The sequence below is a fragment of the Scyliorhinus canicula genome, chromosome 8 (genome assembly GCF_902713615.1).
Source record: "Scyliorhinus canicula chromosome 8, sScyCan1.1, whole genome shotgun sequence".
NCBI lineage: Eukaryota > Metazoa > Chordata > Chondrichthyes > Carcharhiniformes > Scyliorhinidae > Scyliorhinus > Scyliorhinus canicula.
The window spans coordinates 68666348-68689288 of record NC_052153.1 but is presented as its reverse complement, the minus strand read 5'-3'; the positions used below and the strand labels follow the sequence as shown (position 1 = coordinate 68689288).

General features: G+C 45.3%; 1 protein-coding gene across 3 annotated transcripts in view; it reads right to left on the bottom strand.

Moving 5' to 3' along the window:
• The window catches only part of isoc1 (isochorismatase domain containing 1), a 30260-nt gene extending 8685 nt beyond the window's left edge, over nt 1-21575 (bottom strand). The window contains exons 1-3 of one of the 3 annotated variants that reach the window (XM_038804708.1): nt 21232-21571; nt 13519-13638; nt 3273-3476 (exon numbers count right to left, since the gene is read on the bottom strand). In XM_038804708.1, coding sequence (XP_038660636.1) covers nt 3273-3476; nt 13519-13638; nt 21232-21471 — 564 coding nt within the window. In that variant the 5' untranslated portion in view covers nt 21472-21571. Of the gene's footprint in view, nt 1-3272; nt 3477-13518; nt 13639-16920; nt 17086-21231 lie in introns of those variants that run through there. The other 2 variants (XM_038804710.1, XM_038804709.1) reach the window with 2 other exon arrangements.
• Between the last annotated feature and the right edge of the window lie 1366 nt (nt 21576-22941).

Below are 22941 nucleotides of genomic sequence, written 5' to 3'. Positions count from 1 at the left end.
TGAAATGGCCTCACAGCTTAGGAAGGGCCCGGAATGGGGAGGGAGCTCTCAGTGACCCCATATTGGAATGTGTTCACATGGGAGGGGGCAGGTAATGCCCAGATCTTCAGAGGATGGTATAGTCCGATGGTGGGGTACCCTCAAGCCCACTTAGGAGATTGGGGCACCCTTTCAAAAATGCCCGATCTCAGAGGAGCGAGTCCCACCGGCGGGTTCATTACTGAAAATAATACTAAACATGGGCTAGCCTGGGAGAAATTTTCCAAGGCCCCCAGAAATGTGAGAGAATCCAAGGGCTGGATTTTCCGCAGCCCTGCACCGAAATCCCGTTTGGCGCGGGGGCGTAGAATCCCCGTTTCCGGAGAAATCGTAGTTGGCACCACTCCTGTGATTCTCCGGTCCCCGGAGAATCGCTCACGTGCGATTTAAGTGGCGCAGCTAGGGGGCCATTGACAGAGGCCGGGGGCCATTGACAGAGGCCCCCGCCGTCCCACCACAATTCTCCGGGCAAAACTGGCTGAATTCCCGACAACGCAGTTCTAACCACATATTGGCCGTCGGGAATCTTGGTTGGGGCCGGGGGGGAAATCGAGCATCAGGGCTGTGCCTCATGTGCGGCCAGGGCTCGGATCTGCGGGTGCTCGCCATCTCGGGGGGGGGGGGGGGGGGGGGGGGGGTGCAACATTATCGATGTCGGTGCGAGGTCAGAGTCTGCCATCGTGCACCGCACGGCCGTGCGCATGCACGGACTCACGACCGGAGGTGCGGGGCCCGTATCCGCAGCCAGCGCTGCGAGCAGCACTCCAGGGCCCTGCCAGCCCCTGCAAGGTAGGAGAATAGCTGTAGATTTTTCTGAGGAAAGTCCAGAGTAAAACGCCAGTGTAAACACTTGCGTGGGGACATAGCCCCATTTTTGGAGAATCCAGCCCCAGGTCTGGGACTCAGACACAAAGCAGGCAGGGAACACCCCGCCAAAACCCGCCCAAAATAACACTTCATTTTGCAGCTGAGTTCAGTTCACTTTCGCCAGTTCTTCAATTACATCCAACTCATTGATGACATCAGATGTGTGGTCAACTTGTCGATGTACACTAATTGCACCCAGCTTGGTCACTTGTGTTCAGATAATAGTGGTGGCTGAAAGTATCAGGGCCGTTTGCAGTGTTGCGAAGCTCATCAACATCTCAAAAGGCACTAGGATAGTGATCAGCAGCAAAAATGATTTCCACTCAGTACAGAATTATTACTATATAAATAACCTAAATTTTGGTCTTACTAATTGGAACAGTAATACTCTGGAAGACAAGTAATGAGAGGCAAAAAAAACCAAAACACAATGGGGGGGGGGGGGGAGGATTTCAACCGTCAATCGCTGCGGGCAAATATGGCAGCGCCGGCGGAAAATCTCACAAGACTGAGAATCTCTAGATAGGTGTGTGCGATGTATGGGTGGGCCCGCGAATCATGTCCACATATTTTGGGCCTGTCCGAAGCTTAGGCGATTCCGGCATGGATATACCAACGTTATGTCAGTGGTCTTGAAGGTGGAGGTGGTCCCGAGTACAGAAGTGGCGATCTCAGAAAAACCGGCGAGTCCAGGGTGCGAGAAAGGCCAATGTCTTGGCCTTTGCCTCCCTGGTAGCCCAGAGAAGGATCTTATTGGAATGGAGGGACCCGGAGCCACCGATACGGGGGGGGGGGGGGGGGGGGGGGGGGGGGAGGAGAGAGAGAGGGAGAGAAGAGAAGAGTGACCTGCCAGAGTTTCTTAGGCTGGAGAAAATAAAATTCACCTTCATAGGGCCTGTGGAGGGGTTTGCCCGACTGTGGCAGACGTTTATCGACCTCTTTGAGAGTAGTTAAGATGTCAGCAGTGGTGGTTGGGGGGGGGGGGGGGGGTCCATGACGTTATGTCAGTAAGGTTTACAACAGCTTCTGCAAAACTTGAAAGGGGGGGGGTCATTGAGAGGGTTCCCCTTATGTGTGGTGGTGGTGGGTGGGAGATGTGTTGCGGTAGGTTATATTTGCGCATCTTAAAATGAATGTTGCTTGTGCAACACAATTCTAACTGCTGCTTAGCTCACAGCTTTGAGGGAAAATTATAAAGGCCGGACAGATTCTTTAATAAAGTTAAATACAATAACATTTATAGAGCTGTCATTATCTGTTGCCACATGATCAATGTCAACATGGTCAAAACAAATCAGATTGCTAAAGCTCCGGTGGGCAACTCCATTCCACCGGTATGCTAGGAACACCCTCTACCCATCTTCAACATTTCAAACACTAGCAGCCAGAGGGACGGAGTGTGTTTTAGTCAGGACATTAGTCCTCTGCAATTTAGCTGGGTTAAGCCATGCACTCCAGTTCTAGAGCAGATACTTTGTCTCTTTGCAGACTACTAACGTAGCAGTTCCTGGATCAGGACATCTCTCCCTCAATGGAAAAAGATCCCTAAACAGTAATGAACTGGAAAACCTAATAAATAGAAGATAAACTTAAATCATATCACAGCATGTCAGAATTAGGCACACTACCAGGAATGGGATAATACCAGCAGTGGGCGAATAAAACAAAAAGGAGCAAATGCAGAAAACATAGCCAATCGCTGGAAAGTTGTCTGACGAGATTATTGATCAGATAATGATCATTTTGCTAATAAATACATCAGCAATAAAGGCCACCTCACGCATGTCCCTCATGAAGTTCAGGTGTCAATGTAATCAAATTTACAGCCGACAGGTCAGGGGAGCCATCCAATGCAGCACTAAAAACAGGGGAGTCCCAGGTTTGATTTTCAATCCTTCTTTGGTAAGCTGATCTGAGCTGAGAGCTAGTTTATTTTTTCTGACTCTTGGCGAGGGAGAGCAAACAATCTCATTCTGTATACAGAGGGATTAATTCTTAATCTGAATGCCATCCAGAGACTTTAAATCATAACACTGGCCGGAATCTTGGAAACAAGCTACTTGCTGCTCTTAATAAGAAAATATACATATGTCACAAAGGAACATAAAAGAGGCATGGAATAGTGTTAATTTTTTAAAAAAGGATTAAAATATACACATGCTGAACCACGGGCTGTTTTTGTATTTCAATAGACCATGTGGTGTTAATCACATCCAGACCAAACTAAAACAACAGAGGATAAAGATGCTTATTTCTAAAAAGAGAAAATAGAAAAGGAAATATATTCATCTTGTATCTTGGCACAAAGAAAATATATGGCAATTAAAGGGTAAAATAAACATACATAAAACCAAATATCTACATACCTCGACTCCAAACAAGACAACACTTTGAACTCCTGGCATTTCGTTAAGTGCATCTTCCACCTCTGGTACAACCATTGAAAATTTAGTTTTCGGTACGACCATTTTGGCTGCTGTCACATCAATTTCTGCTACAGTACTCCCGAGTCCTTTTGGATATTGTTCAGTGACAATTACAGGAATTCCCAAAATGTGGGCGCCCTGCAACTGAAATATAATATTAAAAATATAAATACACACACAAGTAGATAGCACAATATATTTCATTCAATACCGTTTAGTAATAATGCCACGTATCATACATCGCCGAAAACACCCAAACGAACCCGAAAAATAGAGTAGATAATTCTTGGCATCAAAAATATAGGAAACCTTCTATGTGCGACACAGGAAGTGTGACAGAACAATTAAGCACAGACGTTAAGAGCTATTAATACCCAAGACCCCAGCATGAGGTATGTGTCATTAGTCATTTAAGTTCTAGTATTAACCTGGATTTTGGGGTAGTAACGTCAGTGAAACTGGCAGCGTTCAGCAACATCATCCCTCTGAGACCAACAGAAGAATTCAGGAATTGCTGTCAGTGATTCTATGCTTCTCCATCGGATGTACTATTGAAGAAACCCTAGACGGCAATCAACTAGAATTCACTGAACTGATGAGAACATGCCTTTTAAGTAACAGTGTTAAGTCTTGCTGGAAAAAACTCTTGAAAAAAGTTATACTTTCTCTTCAGAGGAGAAACTGAGTTTGTAGGGTACTCAATTTTATTAACAACTGCCGAGAAACCTTTCTGGAGTGTTCCTACTGAGATCCACACAGTGATTTAGAAACGCTTAACAAAACTTTCTTGCCTTTGTACTCTACCTTTATTTTTAAAGCTGAGCCACTTTCAAAGGTTTGTGTATATCCTGTGTGTCTTCATGTCCTCAGTCCCATGTATCAAAGGGCAGACCACACAACCAGTACATTAGTTCAAAAGACAGTTTATTAACAAACACAAGACTTATTTCTATATGCAATGATTCACGCGGCTACGCACTAAACTAGACCTAATAACGAAGATGACCCTTACTTAACATTGGGGTGACCGGCTCTGTGCAGGAGATAAGGCCTTTGTCTGTGTCCACGTGGGTCGGTTGGAAGTAGTCAGGTTTGTCTCGGCTGGGCTCGTCCTTCAGGTAGCGATCGCAGGTCCTCGAACTTGGCTGGTTGTTATGCTGCAATTGATCGCACACAGGCCGGTCCAAAAGAGACCGATCCCTAGTGCGCAGGGCTTCTTATCCTTCTTCTCTTTCGCGCCCTTTTGGACGTTCCTTACTCCAGATCCAAGGGATCGATAGGGTTTCGATCACCCTCATTCATCCTGGCCAATTAGGGGGTGGATACCTCGGTGGCTGGGTGAGTCCTAGCTACCGTTGGAAAGGCCTACGTGCCTGGGACAAGTAAGGGGAAGTGGCGCCGGTTAGTCTGCTACTGTTGCCGTTCCTTGATTTGAGTTGTATTGTCCTGGGGAAAATGGTGATTGACCTTTAATGGGTGTAAGTTTCTGTCAGGTCTGGCTTCTTTGCAGGATACAGAGGTTGTGTACTTGTCAGTGTCCAAGTTGACCACAATTCCCATGGTGGCCATTTTAGATGGCTACAGGTTTGATTCAGGGGAATTTAGAAGATTAAAAAGGTGATTTGATTGAGATTTTTCAAGTTATTAAAAGAGGAACAACTAGGGATAATAGTGTAGATAGGGAGTAATTCTTTCTGCTTGTTGGAGAGCTTACGACAGCAGATATAATCTAAAAATTAGAGCCTGATCTTTCAGGAGTTATGGGAGGAAACCAGTCAAGACACAAAGTGTGGTGGAAGTTTGAAACTCTCTTTTGCAAATAGGAATTAATGTTCAGGGTAACAGAGTAGGTTAATGAGGGTAATGCATTTGAGATGGTTATATATGAGCTTCTGAAAGGCATTCGATAAAGTGTCACATAACAGCAAGGTTGAAGCCCACGGATTAAAAAATGACAACGGCAACACGGATACAAAGTTAGTTTAATGACAGGAATCAGAGTAGTGGTGAATGGTTGTTTTTCAGAATCAAGGAACTTACTGAGTGAGATTCACTGACCCCTGCATTTTTTGTTCTACATTAATGACCAACACTTGAGTGTGCAGGAAACAACTTCAAAATTTTCAGATAATATAAAAATTCAGAAGTGTCATGGAATGTGAGGAGGATAGAGATAGGCTTTGAGAGGACACAGAGGGCAGCAAAATGGGCAGAAACATGGCAGAAGAAATTTAATGCAGACATGTGAAGTGAGACAATTTTGTAGGAAGAGCAAACTGGTGGTGGCATAGTGCTATTGTCACTGGACTAGTAATCCAGAGACCCAAGATAATGATCTGGGGACCCAGGTTCGAATCCCACCACGACAGGTGATAGAATTTAAACTCAATAAAATATTTTGAATTAAAAGTTGCATGATGACCATGAAACCATTGTGGATTTGGATTTTTAACCACAATCTACCATCCTTACCTGGATTGGCCTAGATGTGACTCCAGATTCACAGCAAAGTGGTGGACTCTTAAAGGGCAGCACGGTAGCATAGTGGTTAGCACAATTGCTTCACAGCTCCGGGGTCCCAGGTTCGATTCCCGGCTTGGGTCACTCTCTGTGCGGAGTCTGCACATTCTCCCCGTATGCGAGTGGTTTCCTCCCACAGTCCAAAGATGTGCAGGTTAGGTAGATTGGCCATGCTAAATTGCCCTTTAGTTTCCAAAATTGCCCTTAGTGTTGGGTGGGGTTGCTGGGTTATGGGGATAGGGTGGAGGTGTGGACTTGGGTAGGGTGCTCTTTCCAAGAGCCGGTGCAGACTCGATGGGCCGAATGGCCTGCTTCTGCACTGTAAATTGTTATGGTAGCGGCGTTTTCAGAACCCCAAAATGTATCATGGAGTTCAACCAGCCTCTCCCTTTGATACATCGTTGCTTTTGAAGCACACGGCTTGGTCTCCAGGTGTGGTATTACAATTATGGACACGTGGGTTTTTAAACACAAAAATAAGGTTTATTCCATGAATTCAAGTTAACCTTTTTAAATAAACATTGGATCCCTAACACCCCTTACTTCAAAGATAACCCCGAAAATAATACAACACTAAATAATCCCTCAAAATGTTCCTTCAAACCTCCAAAAGACTTAACACATCAGGTTAAAGACATTACTATTACGAGTTTAAATCACCCAAATGATTCAGAGATAGTCTTTCCTGGCAGAGATCACAGCAGATCCAGCTCACTGCAAGCACAAGCACACCCAATCTCTTTTTCTCAAAACTGAAATCAAAACACTGCAAAATGACTGAGCTAGAAACTCAGCTCCACCCACACTCTGACATCACTTCAGTAATATGAGCTGCCTCATTTCTTAAAGGTACATTGCTTACACATCCATTTCTTACTCTCACATGACAATTATATGATTCACTATAAAAGCCCCCTGAAATGGCCTAGCAAGCCAATCAGTTGTATCCAAACATTACAAAAACACATAAGGAGTGAAACCGGACGAACCACCCAGCATTGAACCAGGCACCGGAAATAACAACAGCAAACCCAGTCCTGTCGACCCTGCAAGGTCCTCCTTACTAACATCTGGGGGCTTGTGCCAAAGTTGGGAGAGGTGTCTCACAGACTAGTTAAGCAACAGAATGCCACAGTCATACTCACAGAATCATACCTTACCGCTAATGTCCCAGGCACCACCATCACCAGTCCTGGGTAGGTCCTGTCTCACCGGCAGGACAGACCCAGCAGAGGCGACGGCACAGCGGTATACAGTCGGGAGGGAGTTGCCCTGGAAGTACTCAACATCGACTCTGGACCACATGAAGTCTCATGGCACCAGGTTAAACATGGGCAAGGAAGCCTTTTGCTGATTACCACGTACTGGCAGCAGCAGCAGAATTGTATTCAACCAGAATCTGCAACCTCATGGCCTGGCACATTCCCACTCTACCATTATCACCAAGCCAAACAGCAAAAGCAGCACGTAATCGACAGAGCTAAGCGATTGCACAATGAACGCAACAGTTCTAAGCTCCGCAGTCCTGCCATATCCAGCTGTGAATGGTGATGGACAATTAAACAACTCACTGGGAGAGGTGACTCCACAAATATCCCCATTGTTCATGATGGAGGAGCCCACCACATACGTGCAAAAGAAAAGGCTGAGGAATTTGCTACAAACTTCAGCCAGAGGTGCCGAGTGAATGATTCATCTCAGCCTCCTCCAGAGGTCCCGAGCATCACAGATGTCAGTCTTCAGCCAATACGATTCACTCCACGTGATATCAAGAAACGACTGAAGGCACTGGATACTGCAAAGGCTATGGGCCCTGACAATACCCCGCCAACAGTACTGAAGACTTGCGCTCCAGAACTTGCCGCACCCCTAGCAAAGTTTTTCCAATACAGCTACAACAATGGCATCTACCCGACAATGTGGAAAATTGCCCAGGTGTGTCCTGAATACAAGAAACAAATCAAACTCAGCCAATTATTGCCCCATCAGTCTACTACCCTTCATCAAAGTGATTGAAGGAGTCATGAGCAGTGTTATCAAGCGGCACTTACTCAGCAATAACCTGCTCACGGATGCTCAGTTTAGGTTTCGCCAGGGTCACTCAGCTCCTGACCTCATTGCAGCCTTGCTTTAAACATGGTCAAAGAGCTGAGGCGAGATTGACTGCCCTTGATATCAAGGCAGCATTTGATGAGTATGGCATCAAGGAGCCCTTATTAAACTGGAGTTGATGGGAATCAGGGGGGAAATTCTCTACTGGTTGGTGTCATACCTGGCACAAAGGAAGATAGTTGTGGTTGGATATCAAATCATTTCGGCTCCAGGACATCACTGCAGGAGTTCCTTAGGGTAGTGTCCTAGGCCCAAGCATCTTTAGCTGCTTCATCAATGACGTCCCTTCCGCCAGAAGTGGGGATGTTTGCAGATGATTGCAGAGTGTTCAGCTCCATTCACGACTTCTTAGATAATGAAGCAGTCCACGTCCAAATGCAGCAAGACCTGGACAATATCCTACAAGACAGGAACCAACCACCACCCCTTGACATTCAATTGCATTACCATCGCTGAATCTCACACAATCAACATACCATTGATCAGAAACTGAACTGAACTAGCCATATTAGTACTGTGGCTACCAGGGCAGGTCAAAGGCTAGGAATCCTACAGCGAGTAACTCACCTCCTGACTCCCCAAAGCCTGCCCGCCATTTACAAGGCACAAGTCAGGAGTGCAATGGAATACACTCCACTTGCCTGAATGAGTACAGCAGCTCCAACATCACTCAAGAAGCTCAACACCATCCAGGACAAAGCAGCCCACTTGCTTTCTCCCCCTTCCACAAACATTCAATCCCTCCACCACCGATGAACAGTGGTAGCCATGTGTACCATCTACAAGATGCACTGCAGTAACTCATTAAGGTTCCTCTAACAGCATCTTCCAAACCCATGACCACTGCCATCTAGAAGGACAACAGCAGCAGATACCTGGGAACCCCACTACCTGGAGGTTTCCCTCAAATCACTCACCACGCTGCCTTGGAAATATATCGCCGTTCCTTCACTGGAACTCCCTCCCTAACAGCACAGTGGGTGTACAGTCACCTCAAGAACTGCAGTGGTTCAATAAGGCAACTCACCACCACCTTCTGCAGGGCCAACTAGGGTAGGGCAATAAATGCTGGCCTAACCAGTGACGCGCACACCCCGTAAATTAATTAAAAAACACACAAATTGAAGGTGTCAGGGAAGGTTCAGTAAACGGTAGTTAATAAGCCATATGGGATTCTGAGCTTTATAGATAGCGGTATAAAAAAGTACAAAAACAAGGGAGTTATGATTAACCTCAAAAGGGAAAAGCAGCCTATAAGTCATCTGGGACTGTGTGACCATATGAAACACTGATTCAGCCTCAACTGAATTATTGTGTCTAATTCTGGGCACTCTTCAGGAAGGATGTATTATGAGGCTGTAGGAAAGATTTTATTTGATGTATTCTTTCACAAGATGTGGGCAATGCTAATTCGGCCTGCATGAATTGCCCACTCCAAACTGCCTTGAAGAGGGCGCAGGTGAGTCGCCTTCTTGAACCATAGTGACCATCTGGTGTAGGTGCAGCCACAGTACTATTATGAGGGGAATTCCAGGTTTCTAATTCAGTGAAAGAACAATGATAAATTTCCAAGTCAGGGTGGTGTGTGGTTTGAAGGCGAACTTCCAGGTGATGGTGCTTCCATGCATCTGCAAGCCTTGCCCTTCTAGGTCGTGGTTGCAGGTTTGGAAGGTGCTGTGGTGAGTTGCTGGTGTGCATCTTATCACTGGTACACTGTTGCCAGTGTGCATCAATGGTGGAGGGAGTGAATGTTTAAGGTGGTGCATGGGGTGTGTTAAAGCCTTTTTTGCCTCCTGTGTTCTCCTTTTCATCCCGCCCTGCTGCCTGTCTTCTGGTTGAGCTGCTACAACAGTGCAACATCATCTGGGATTTGTGTTTAAACTGCAGATTTTAGGCAGAGCTGGAACCCCTATCGTGATGGATTAGGCCGAGACATCCCCTTTAGGTTCCTTGGTAAAACCGGTGATGAGGATTTAATAGACTTGGCAAGCAGCCAATCAGAATGTACAATTTCCTATTGGGGCCCGTGATTGATGGGGCCAGGCAGAAAGTTCTGGGGCGGGGTTCTCCGAGCCTCCGCTCCGAAATTGCGTTCGCCGCAGGGGTAGAGAATGGATGTCGACACCGAAATCCAGCGCAACGCCACTCCTGCAATTGTCCGGTGACCGGAAAATCGGCACCAATCACGCAGTGCCGGTCGGAGGCCACTGAAAGAGGCCTCCACGGCGATTCTCTGTCGGCAACTGGCCGAGTTCCCGCCAGCGTGGTTCCAACATGATTCCACCCGGCGGGTACTCATGAGCTCATGAGTGGCAGCTGCTGGCTGAGTCCGCGGCTGCCCTGGTTTGGGGGTGGGTGGGGGGGGGGGAAGAAGAGGAGGGAGGTCAGCCAGGCTCGCGGTCTGGAGCCACCAAATCGACGGGTGCCCGCGATCTGGGGGAAGGGGGGCCTATTTTGTGGGGGGCCTGCCCGCTGTGTGGGTCCGCCTATTTGTGCGGACCCCTGGCCAGAATTGCAGGGCCCCGCGTTGGCAGCCGGTGCTGCGCGGAGCACTCTGGCCCCCTTCAGGTTAAGTGAATCGTTGGGCCAAGGGGCCTGTTGACACTGGCATGGAACGGTCTGGTGTTTACGCCGGCGTCAACATTTAGTCGCCGTTTCGGATAATCCCGCCCCTGTTTTGGGATGTGTGCTGTGAAGAGATCCGGTCACAAGACAGCTTTGACTCTCTCTCTCTGCCTATTGTTTTTGGAAGCTTTCTACAACCTGCAGTTTCAGAATCAATTCACGATTAGATCACTGGCTACAAAGAGCTACATCAGCAGCAAAAAACATAAGAACTAGGAGCAGGAGTAGGCCATCTGGCTCCTCGAGCCTGCTCTGCCATTCAATGAGATCATAGCTGATCTTTCGTGGACTCAGCTCCACTTTCCGGCCCGAACACCATAATCCTTAATCCCTTTATTTTTCAAAAGACTATCTTTATCTTAAAAACATTTAATGAAGGAGCCTCTACTGCTTCACTGGGCAAGGAATTCCATAGATTCACAACCCTTTGGGTGAAGAAGTTCCTCCTAAACTCAGCCCTAAATCTACTTCCCCTTATTTTGAGGCTATGACCCCCTAGTTCTGCTTTCACCCGCCAGTGGAAACAACCTGCCCGCATCCATCCTAGCTATTCCCTTCATAATTTTATATATTTCTATAAGATCCCCCCTCATCCTTCTAAATTCCAACGTGTACAGTCCCAGTCTACTCAACCTCTCCTCGTAATCCAACCCTTTCAGATCTGGGATTAACCTAGTGAATCTCCTCTGCACACCCCCCAGCGCCAGTACGTCCTTTCTCAAGTACGGAGACCAAAACTGAACAATACTCCAGGTGTGGCCTCACTAACACCTTATACAATTGCAGCATAACCTCCCTAGTCTTAAACTCCATCCCTCTAGCAATGAAGGACAAAATTCCATTTGCCTTCATAATCACCTGTTGCACCTGTAAACCAGTTTTTTGCGACTCTTGCACTAGCACACCCAGGTCTCTCTGCACAGCAGCATGTTTTAATATTTTATCATTTAAATAATAATCCCGCTTGCTGTTATTCCTACCAAAAAACAATCTCATAACTATTAATCCCCTTTTCAATTGAAACTGTTTCCCCCCCATTCCCGTCATCATGAGAGGCTGTCTTGTGTCTGGGTGGAGCATGGGTTTTGAAATTAGGCGGATCGTTAGACCATAGTAATCTTTATTATTGTCACAAGTAGGCTTACATTAACACTGCAATTAAATTACTGTGAAAGTCCCCTAGTTGCCACACTCCGACGCCTGTTCGGGCACACTGAGGGAGAATTCAGAATGTTCAATTCACCCAACAGCACGTCTTTCGGGACTTGAGAGGAAACCGTAGCTGTACAGGAACAGCTTAGAGAGGGGTGCGGCTAGGTCTGGAGCACAAGTCTTGAGTACTATTGCAGAAATATTATCAGGTTCCAGAGCCCTTGCAATGTCCAGTGCATTCAGCCATTTCTTGATACAACGTGGAGTGAATCAAATTGACTGAAGATTGGCCTCTGATGCTGGGTACCTCTGGTGGAGGCAGATAGTTCACCCACTCAGCACTTCTGGTTCAAGATGGTTATGAATGCTTCAACCTGGTCTTTTACACTGATGTGCTGGCCTCCCCCATCGAGGTTGGGAATTTTTGTGAAGCTTCCCCCTCTCATTAATTGTCCACCACCATACTAACTGGATGTGGCAGGACTGAAGAGCTTGGGTCTGATGCTTTGGTTGTGGGATCAGTTAGCTCTATCAATCGCATGCCGCTTCCGCTACTTGGCATGCATGTCGCCTACTCAGTTTGACACTTCATTTTTCAGTATGCCTGGTGCTGCTCCTGGCATGCATCCCTGCACTCTTCAGGGTTGATCTCCCGGCTTGCTGACAATGGTAAAATGGGGGATATAGCAGGCCATGAGGTTACAGATTGTGGTTGAGTACAATTCTGCTGATGGCCCACAGCACCTCATGGATGCCCAGTTTTAAGTTGCTAGATCAGTTTGAAATCTATAATATTTAACATGGTTGCAGTGGTTGTGTCACAGACTATGGAGGGTATAGACGGGACTTCATCTCCACAAGGACTGTGCGTTGGTAATTCCTAACAATAATGTCATGGTGAGTCAGTGAGGTCGAGTAGGTTTTTTCCTATTGTTGGTTCCCTCACCACCTGCCGCAGACCCAGTCTGGCAGCTATATCCTTTAGGTTTCAGCCAGCTTTCAGTAATAGTACTGAATATTGAAATCCCCAACCCAGAGTATCCTAGGCTCTTGCCACCATGTGCTTCACAGCATGGTAGCACAGTGGTTAACACTGTTGTTTCACAGCACCAGGGACCTGGGGTTGATTACCACCTTGAGTTACTGTGTGTGCGGAGTCTGCACGTTCTCCCTGTGTGTGCGTGTGCGTGTGTGTGTGGGGGGGGGTTTGGCTGAGCTGCACTTGTAGAGAGCCAGCAACGAGGTGGACAGGCTGAATGTCCTCTTTTTCCTGTATTAATTCAATAAACTTTGAAATCCAAGATTGATGGACTTTTTATTAACTAAAGGCACTAAGGATTTGAGGCAAAGACGCACATGAAATTATATTGCAGATCAACTATTAGCTCATTGAATGGTGGAGCAGGTACAAAGGGCTGAATGGCATACTCTTGTTCCCATGTTCTCGAGGCTTGTCACAGCTAACAAAGCACATTTTGAATTGTAATCACTATTATAGTTCAGGATATGCACCAGCCAGTTTGCTCACAAGACTTCACAAACAGTGAGATAAGCGATCAATGAATCGAGAACGAAAATCTGCTCCCAATTACCAATATTAAAATTGCATATCATTTAAACTATGGAACAACTTGAAAACATTTAAGAGGAAAGGATATTACTTAGTTCAGAATTGTATTCACAATTACCATAACAAAGGGTAGATCATTTTTCTCACTTTGTTGAAATGCGGTGATCAAAATTTGGAATGAACAATATTAAACTTCAGAAAACTCACCATCCTTTGCCCTACACTTATGATATCTCCAAAATACTTGATTGCAGGCCTGAACCTTTCCTGCATGTCACAACAGAAAAACACAGTGCTGGAAGCCACAAGGTTTCCAAGGGAAGTCATCTGGTAAAACAAAAATTAAAAATCATGTCAGAATTCCATTTCTTCGTGTGTTCAAGATAGCAAACACTTGATATGCAGATGATAGAAACTCCAATTATAATAATCATCATCAGTCAACAATATGCAGAATTTCTCACACTGACAACTCAAGGGATGGAAGACCAGGACAATGCAGTAGGTTGCTCATGCTCAATTTTTTTTTTTTACAAGGGTTAACTAATATTCAGGAGCTTGCAATTCCCCCGATCAGCGGATAACATTTTTCAGGTTCAGCACTTACAGCTTTACACTTCATGGATATGCAAACAAAGAATAATAATTGCTAGTTACCAAAAAACACTCCTGGCTGCAGCATCAATACATTATTGATGAGTTTCTTAAATGAGCTTTCCCTGACACAATACCAGATTTGAAATCAAATTTTCAGTAAAAACTAACAAACCTGCTTTATGAAATTTAGCTCAATGCAGGGATACCTCCCAATATATTTTTGCAATTTTTAAAATCTTTTTCTCAGAATATTGCTGAAAGTAACATCTGATAATCGCAATTGGAAATATTGCCTGTCCTTTGTATGAAAATTAAATACTTCCTTTTTAATACTTACTATTTTGACTTTGTCAAATTACAAAAAAGGTGAATTTCACATGAATACTATTTGGGAAAAGTGCACATATATAAAAAAATATATATCTTGTATTTGAATCATATTCGGACAACAGATAACATACATCGAATAGCTGAATATTCTGATCCATCGCTTCTTCACTTAACACTGTGCATTCCACTGGGAAATTAGTTTGAATTATTCACATCTATATTGTGCAACATGTCTGCAAAAGCTGGACATAGAAACCATAGCTGGAGAAAGAAAATGTAGTTAATAATAATCGTTCGAAGTGTCACAAGTAGGCTTACATTAACACCGCAATGAAGTTACTGTGAAAATCCCCTAGTCGCCACACTATAGCACCTGTTCGGGTACACAGAGAATTCAGAATGCCCAATTCACCTAACAAGCAAGTCTTTCGGGGCTTGTGGGATGAAACCGGAGCACCCGGAGGAAACCCATGCAGATAAGGTAAGAAGGTGCAGACTCCGTACAGACCAGTCCAAACCCTGGTCCCTGAAAGAATGAGAAGCCATAATAATAATTCAAATCATTTAATTTAGGGCAACATCAACATTTTAAACTGTTAACAATGTATAAAGATAATTACATAATTTCCCCCAACCAAAATAAAAAATCATAACGAAGAAAAATTTCAGCTGATTTGCTGGGTGAGAAAAATCAGCATATTCTTAGAATCTGGTGATTCCTGTGTACCATTTTTAAGTTTACATGAGAAAAAAAGTAGCTTACCAACTGAGTTATAAACAAAATCCTCATTATATAGTGCCAATATTGATAATCAATTGATCTGCTTGCAGTAAATTAATTATGCATGCACAGGTTATATTTCTTCAGGGGAGTAGTGTACTGTAAACGCTGCAGTCTTTGAAGAGTCCAAAGTTAATTGATAGTCATTCTTTTAAGTTTCCATAGATGGCTATTCAACGTCTTACTGGAGTCATACAGATTTTAATTATGAGAATGAAATAGAAACCTGTTGAGAGCTGATCCCCGTCTCCAAAGACAATTAAGCATGTTTGCAGATCTCATGTTGCAATCTTAAACCACAGACGGTCTTGGCATCTGTAGGATAGGAATTTTCATGAAAGCCAGGCCATATTGCGCCGTGCAAGTTTGGAGTGTACCAAAATAAAACAAAAGGGAGCATCAAGAACAATGGACGTGCTAGTCAGTCACTGCATCATCGCTACAGCACAATACATCAAGTCATTGTAATGGCACTCTGCTACTTGTTATCACGCAGAACAGTGAGGTACAACAGTACTCGGGATGCAGGCATCACTAGCAAAGTCAGCATTTGTTGTCCATCCCTAATTATCTTTAAGGTGGAGGTGAGCCACTTTCTTGAACCACAGAAGTCCATCTGGTGTAGATACACTCACAGTGCTATTGTGGAGACAATTCCAGGTTTCCGACCCAGCGACAATAGTTTCAAGTCAGGACAGTGTGTGGTTTGCAGATGATGGTACTCCCATGCATCTATTGCCCTTGTCCATCTCAGAAGTGGAGATTTCAGGTTTGGAATGTGTTGACAATGGAGGGTTGACCAGCTGCTGCAGTGCATCTTGTCAATGATGCACACTGTTGGCGCTGTGCGTCAGTGGTGAAGGCAGCGAATGTTTCAACGAGTGAATGGGTGTCAATCAAGCAGGTTGCTTTGCCCCAAATGGTGTTGAGCTTCCTCAGTGTTATTTGACTCATCCAAAAAACTGCAGAGTATTCCATCATATTCCTGACTTGTGTCTTGTAGACGGTGAACAGGTTTTAGTTGGTTACTTGCCACAGAATTCCCAACCTCTGACAGGCTCTTGTAGTTGAGTTATTTATTTGGCTCGTCCAGTTATGTTTTTGTTCAACAGTAATCACCAGGATGTTGGCACTAGATTGTGGTGCTGGCATTGCATTTGAATGTCAGGGGAGATGGTTAGAGATTCTCTCTTGGAAACGGCACTTATATGGTATGAATGTTATTTATTTGTCACTCAGCCTCGGTCGGAGTGTAGTCCAAATCTTGCTGTTTAATGTTGGATCCATTACTAGTTAGCTGATCTCACTGGTAAAAATAAGTAAAGTTGCCATTGTCCCAGATGATCACAGGCTGTCCTTTAAGGGGACAGTTGACTAGAGGTGACTTAACCCGAGGGTCACCGCACCTCAGGCGAGGGAGAGGGGGCAAGGTCAAGAAGGCAGGGCCTTCATGAATAACCTCAGCCGGTACAGGAATTGAACCCGTGCTGTTGGCCTCGGTCCGCATCACAAACCAGCCACCCAGCCAACTGAGCTAAACCGGCCCCAACTAGTTACAGACCAGCAACACACTGCCTTTCTGCTTCAAAATGTTGCTGTGGTGTTCCTTTCATCCATCTTAATGTCGGTTTGCTATGATTTTGAAGCTAGTAATTGGTTAATTGTTGAATAATGTTCAACACCTATCGATATTCCTTTTGAGTGCCTGGTGTTCCTACAGCTTTGGAGCGAAACATTTGCAAATGCTGTTAATAGAAAACACAATTTTAGAACAAAAGAACTTAAATGTCAAATAAACATAGTTAATTTATTTCTTCCATGCATATTTATTTGTTGATTTTAAAAATGTATTTTACAAATAAGGTTCTAGATATTAAAATGCAAGAAAGATACATACATACCCATGAAATTTTGTACAGCTCTTTGACCGACCCACATTTTCGAAATCACTTCTTTGTCCAGTACCTTTCTTGTTTCTTCATCCATTTCTTCATTCGTATACCGTTTGAAAACCTGCAGCAGCTTCCTCTTCACTGTCTCCAATGCAGCTGTTACACTTTCCAGAACCTTCTACCGTACATGATGACAATTTTCTCCTCAGTCCTGTCATCAATTATCATACTGACACAGAAGATGACTTACTGTATTTGAATTAAAATATCTTTATTTCAACACAGAACTGCAAATGCAAAATTCTCCCATATATACATCCAGATCACCTAAATGCAATGCAAATGATTTAATTGCACATTATGTAAACATAAAAATGGCTTCGTATTATTGAACATTTGTAAGATCTAGAGATTGATTTAGGTGAATTGGACATTCAGAATTCTCCCTCGGTGTACACAGGCGCTGGAATGTGGGGACTAGGGGGTTTTTACAATAACTTCATTGCCGTGTTAATGTAAGCCGACTTGTGACAATAATAAAGATTATTATTATTTTTTATTTAATGTATGTTTTGTCAAGTATTAACATGTTGGTTCAAGCTTGGTGTGGTAATGAATTCTAATCCAACTGCACCTTATAACACCAGCAGTGTAAACCATTTCAATCTACTCCAAAACATTCAGCTAAATCATTGAAATTTTCTATTGACTAATTACCATTTACCAGCAGGCTAACCCCACTTTAAATTCTACAACATGCCAACCGCACAATTGTAAAAGTACTTACACAATCTGCAATGTTATCCGCCCATTAGCACAATCATTACGAATAGCCCCATAGTTCAAGTCAGGCGACCTTGACCTATACAAGAAAGCCAAATATGATCCAAGGAGATCCATCAAAGATGCCAAAAGACAGTACCGGACCAAGCTAGAGTCCCACACGGACCCCCACCGACTATGGCATGGTCTGCAAGACATAACGGGCTACAAGATGAAGGCATGTAAAATCACTGGCTCCAATGCACCCCTCCCTGATGCACGCTTTGAACAAGAGGTCAGCGAGAGCAAACCCTCCACCCCAGAAGCGTTGGATAAACGTGTATCTGAGATCACCATTGCAGACGTTAGAGCAACCTTCCCGAAGGTAAACCCTCGGAAACCCACTGGCTCGGATGGGGTACCCAGACAGGCCCTCAGGTCTTGCGTGGATCAGCTGGCAGGTGTATTCGCAGACATCCTCAACCTCTCTTTACAACAATCCGAGGTCCCTATATGCTTCAAGAAGACGACCATCATCCCTGTACCAAAAAAAAGCCAAGCAGCATGCCTTAATGTCTATCGTCCAGTGGCTCTGACATCCATCATCATGAAGTGCTTCGAAAGGTTAGTCATGGCGCGAATCAATTCCAGCCGCCCAGTTCGCCTACCTCTGCAACAGGTCCACAGCAGACGCCATCTCCATGGCCCTGCACTCTACCCTGGAACACCTAGATAACAAAGACACCTATGTCCGACTCCTATTTATCGATTCCAGCCCAGCCTTCAATACCATAATTCCTACAAAAGTCATCTCCAAACTCCGTGGCCTGGACCTCGGCTCCTCCCTCTGCGACTGGATCCTGAACTTCCTAACCCACAGGCCACAATCAGTAAGGATAGGCAACAACACCTCCTCCATGATCATCCTCAACACCGGTGCCTCACAAGGCTGTGTCCTCAGTCCCCTATACTCCTTGTACACCTATGACCGTGGCCAAATTCCCCTCCAACTCGATTTTCAAATTTGCTGATGACACCACAGTAGTGGGTCGGATTTCAAACAATGGTGAGACAGAGTACAGGAATGAGGTAGAGAATCTGGTGAACTGGTGCGACGACAGTAATCACTCCCTCAATGTCAACAAAACATAGGAGATTGTCATCGACATCAGGAAGCGTAGTGGAGAACATACCCCTGTCTATATCAATGGGAACGAGGTAGAAAGGGTTGAGCTTCAGGTCCTTAGGTGTCCAGATCACCAACATCTGTCCTGGTCCCCCCATGCCGACACTATAGTTAAGAAAGCCCACCAACTAATCTACTTTCTCCGAAGACTGAGGAAATTTGGCACATCACCTACGTTACCATAGAAAGCATTCTTTCTGGTTGTATCACAGCTTGGTATGGATCCTGCTCTGCCCAAGACTGCAGGAAATTACAAAAGGTTGTGAACGTAGCCCAATCCATCACGCAAACCAGCCTCCCATCCATCGACTCTGTCTATAATTCCCGCTGCCTCGGAAAGGCAGCCAGCATAATTAAGGACTCCCACGCACGACGGACATAGTCTCTCCCACTTTCTTCCATCAGGAAAAAGATACCAAAGTTTGAGGTCATGTACCAACCGACTCAAGAGCAGCTTCTTCCCTACTGCCATCAGACTTTTGAATGGACCTACCTCGTATTAAGTTGATCTTTTCTCTACACCTTGCTATAACTGTAACATTATATTCTAGTCTCTCCTTCCTTCCCTATGTACGGTATGCATTGTTTGTATAGTATGCAAGAAACAATACTTTCACTGGATACTAATACATGTGACAATAATAAATCAAATCAAAAAATATAACCAATAAAATTATTTATTTCCCCTGATTTTCCAAACCAGTTGAAATTGAAATGAAGCACCTAATTACAATCAAGATGCATATTTCAACACTGAAGCTCTGTCCCTATTTTGCAAACCTCAGTGTAGGTGCAACGGCCAGGCTAATAAAAAGGAACAAGAACATTTCTAAACATTTAAATCAATAAGAGTCTAAAAGCCAAAAATAGTAATTCATAGTCTCTAATTTCCTTACCCAAGTTACATTAGAAAACAAAATAGATACTTCATCTAAATAAAAGCATACATTATAGCCAACACTCCCGAGCATCTGTAATCCATCCGTTAACTTTATGGCTGGAGTGAGAGCTGGGACAGTGAATCTCCGGTGAAATGGAGTTGGATTGTGAGTCAGGCAGCTGCAGTCTCTAATATTACAGGCAGAAGCCTCAACAGAATGGGTGCTGTCTGAACTAAAACTGTTCTTTTAATTGGTATATTGTTGACAATAAGGCTATATTAGCAAAACTACTGGAGCACAGTGGCTAGCACTGCTACCTCACAGCACCAAAGGCCTGGGTTGAATTCCAGCATTGGGTAATTGTGCGGAGTTTGCACGCTTTCCCCATGTCTCCCTGGATTTCCCCGGGTGCTCCAGTTTCCTCCCATTAGTGTAAAGATATGCAGATAAGATGGATTGTCCATGCACAGTAGCACGGGCAGCACGGTAGCATAGTGGTTAGCACAATTGCTTCACAGCTCCAGGGTCCCAGGTTCGATCCCCAGCTTGGGTCACTGTGTGGAGTCTGCACGTTCGCCCCATGTGTGCGTGGGTTTCCTCCGTGTGCTCCGGTTTCCTCCCACAGTCCAAAGATGTGCAGGTTAAGTGGATTGGCCATGCTAAATTGTCCTTAGTTTCCAAAATTGCCCTTAGTGTTGGGTGGGGACAGGGTGGATGTGCAGGCTTGGATCAGGTGCTCTTTTCAAGAGCCAGTGCAGACTCAATGGGCCGAATGGCCTCCTTCTGCACTGTAAATTCTATGTAATTGCCCCTTAGTGTCCAATGATGTGCAGGTTAGGTGGGGTTACGAGGACAGGGTGGGTGAGTCAGCCTAGGCAGTGTCAGTGCAGACTCGATGGGCTGAATGGTCCCCTTCCACACTATAGGACTTCTATGACACCAAATTAACTAATGAAAATAACGTTTTTACATGCATTAACAAATATACATTTTTGGATCAGTGGCATAGTAATCAAAAAATTGAACAATATTTGCAATGAATTATAGCACCAAATTCTGGCATTAGTTCTTTTATGCGGAAGTAGCATCAAATATGAAGTTTGAAACACGCCAAATAAGGGCCAATGTAAGTAGAAACATGGCAGTATATATTACTGAATGCAATCGTGTTCAATGCGATCAACTCGAATCAGCTCTGCAGTTAACTACTGATTTTGTTTTCTTTTAAAGTAAAATCGACTGGACTCTCAGCACATCTATTTAGATTCTTAAAACTATATAAATGAAAAGTTAGGCGTCTCAGTGCTAAATTCCGATTTCTGTAAGATGACAAAGGAGCACTGTGTCTTAAATTCTGAAGACTGGAACATCTAATAAACCGGTTAATGCAGTAACATCACCCCTTATTTGCACATATGTGTATGCCTGACTGGCACATTGCAAACACTTTTCACTGAGACACACACGGAGCTGATCCGGGCCGGGACTCACCGGCACTTGCAGAGACACGAGCCGCAGTTTACATCTCTCGTGGACGACAAATCCCTTGGGCAGGTCGACATACTCGCCCCACTCGGCCGAGTGCAGCTGGATGAGGAACTTGCGGTGGACGCCTATCAGTCCGCCGTAAAGAGCCAGGAATTTCTGGATCAGTATCTCGTGGCCCGAGCCGGTCGAGGCTCTGGAAAAGGTGGAGAAACAAAACAAAACCGGCACCTGCGCTTCCGCCATGTTGCTGCACCGTAAATGTCCACTCAACTTTAACCCCGAAATTAGAGTGTGGCCCGCACCCGCTCCCCGTGCTCACATCAGGATCAAGCGGGAGGGGCTACGCAGATCCCGCCCCCTCCAGCCGAGACTCCGCCCCTCCAGCCGCGACTCCGCCCCCTCCAACCGCGACTCCGCCCCTCCAGCCGCGACTCCGCCCCCTCCAGCCAAGACTCCGCTCCCTCCAACCGCGACTCCGCCCCTCCAGCCGAGACTCCGCCCCCTCTAGCCGCGACTCCGCCCCCTCCAACCGGGACACCGCCCTCTCCAGCCGCGGCACAGCCCCCTCCAGCCGCGACCCCGCCCCCTCCAACCTCACACGCAATGACCCCGCCCCCTCACGCCATGTATTTTCCAGCAAATTTCAGTAGCATTTTGTAATTTTTCATTTTTTTTTAAAGAAGGCCCCCCCCGCAGTGGTACAGTGGTTAGCACTGCTGCCTCAAAGGGGCAGATCCCCGGATTCAACTCTGGTCTTGATAGAGTTCGTACATTCTTCCCGTGTCTGCATGGTTTGCCTCTGGGTGCTCCAGTTTCCTCCCACAGTCGAAAGATGTGCAGGTTAGGTGAGGATCTTGGAGAGTCGGTGGAGATTTGATGGACCAAATGGCCTTCTGCACTGTAGGCATTCTACGACTTCTAAATCTCTTTACCAGCTATAAAATGAATATTATCGAATTGGCATAACATAGAACAGTACAGCACAGAACAGGCCCTTCGGCCCTCAATGTTGTGCCGAGCCATGATCACCCTACTCAAACCCACGTATCCACCCTATACCCGTAACCCAACAACCCCCCCCCCCCCCACCTTACTTTTTATTAGGACACTACGGGCAATTTAGCATGGCCAATCCACCTAACCCGCACATCTTTGGACTGTGGGAGGAAACCGGAGCACCCGGAGGAAACCCACGCACACAGGGGGAGGACGTGCAGACTCCACACAGACAGTGACCCAGCCGGGAATCGAACCTGGGACCCTGGAGCTGTGAAGCATTTATGCTAACCACCATGCTACCCTGCTGCCCCGTAGACGGCCACAAGGATAAATGTGTTGGACTAGTGGTTGGAGTATGGGGGCAAGTCCTGTGATGAAACCTGGAATACATTTAATTACGCTTGGCAACCTGAGTAAACTGATCAATAATAATAATAATCTTTATTGTCACAAGTAGGCTTGCATTAACACTGCAATGAAGTTACTGTGAAAAGCCCCTAGTCGCCACACTCCAGCACCTGTTCAGGTACACAGAGGGAGAATTCAGAATGTCCAAATTACCTAACAGCACGTCTTTCGGAGGAAACTGAAGCACCCGGAGGAAACCATTAAAAATTATTTGGTAATCTGATCAAACTATGTAACCCATGAATACAGGTTATCCCAGCAACAATACCAACCCTTACATTAATATTATGTATTCTGAATTGTATG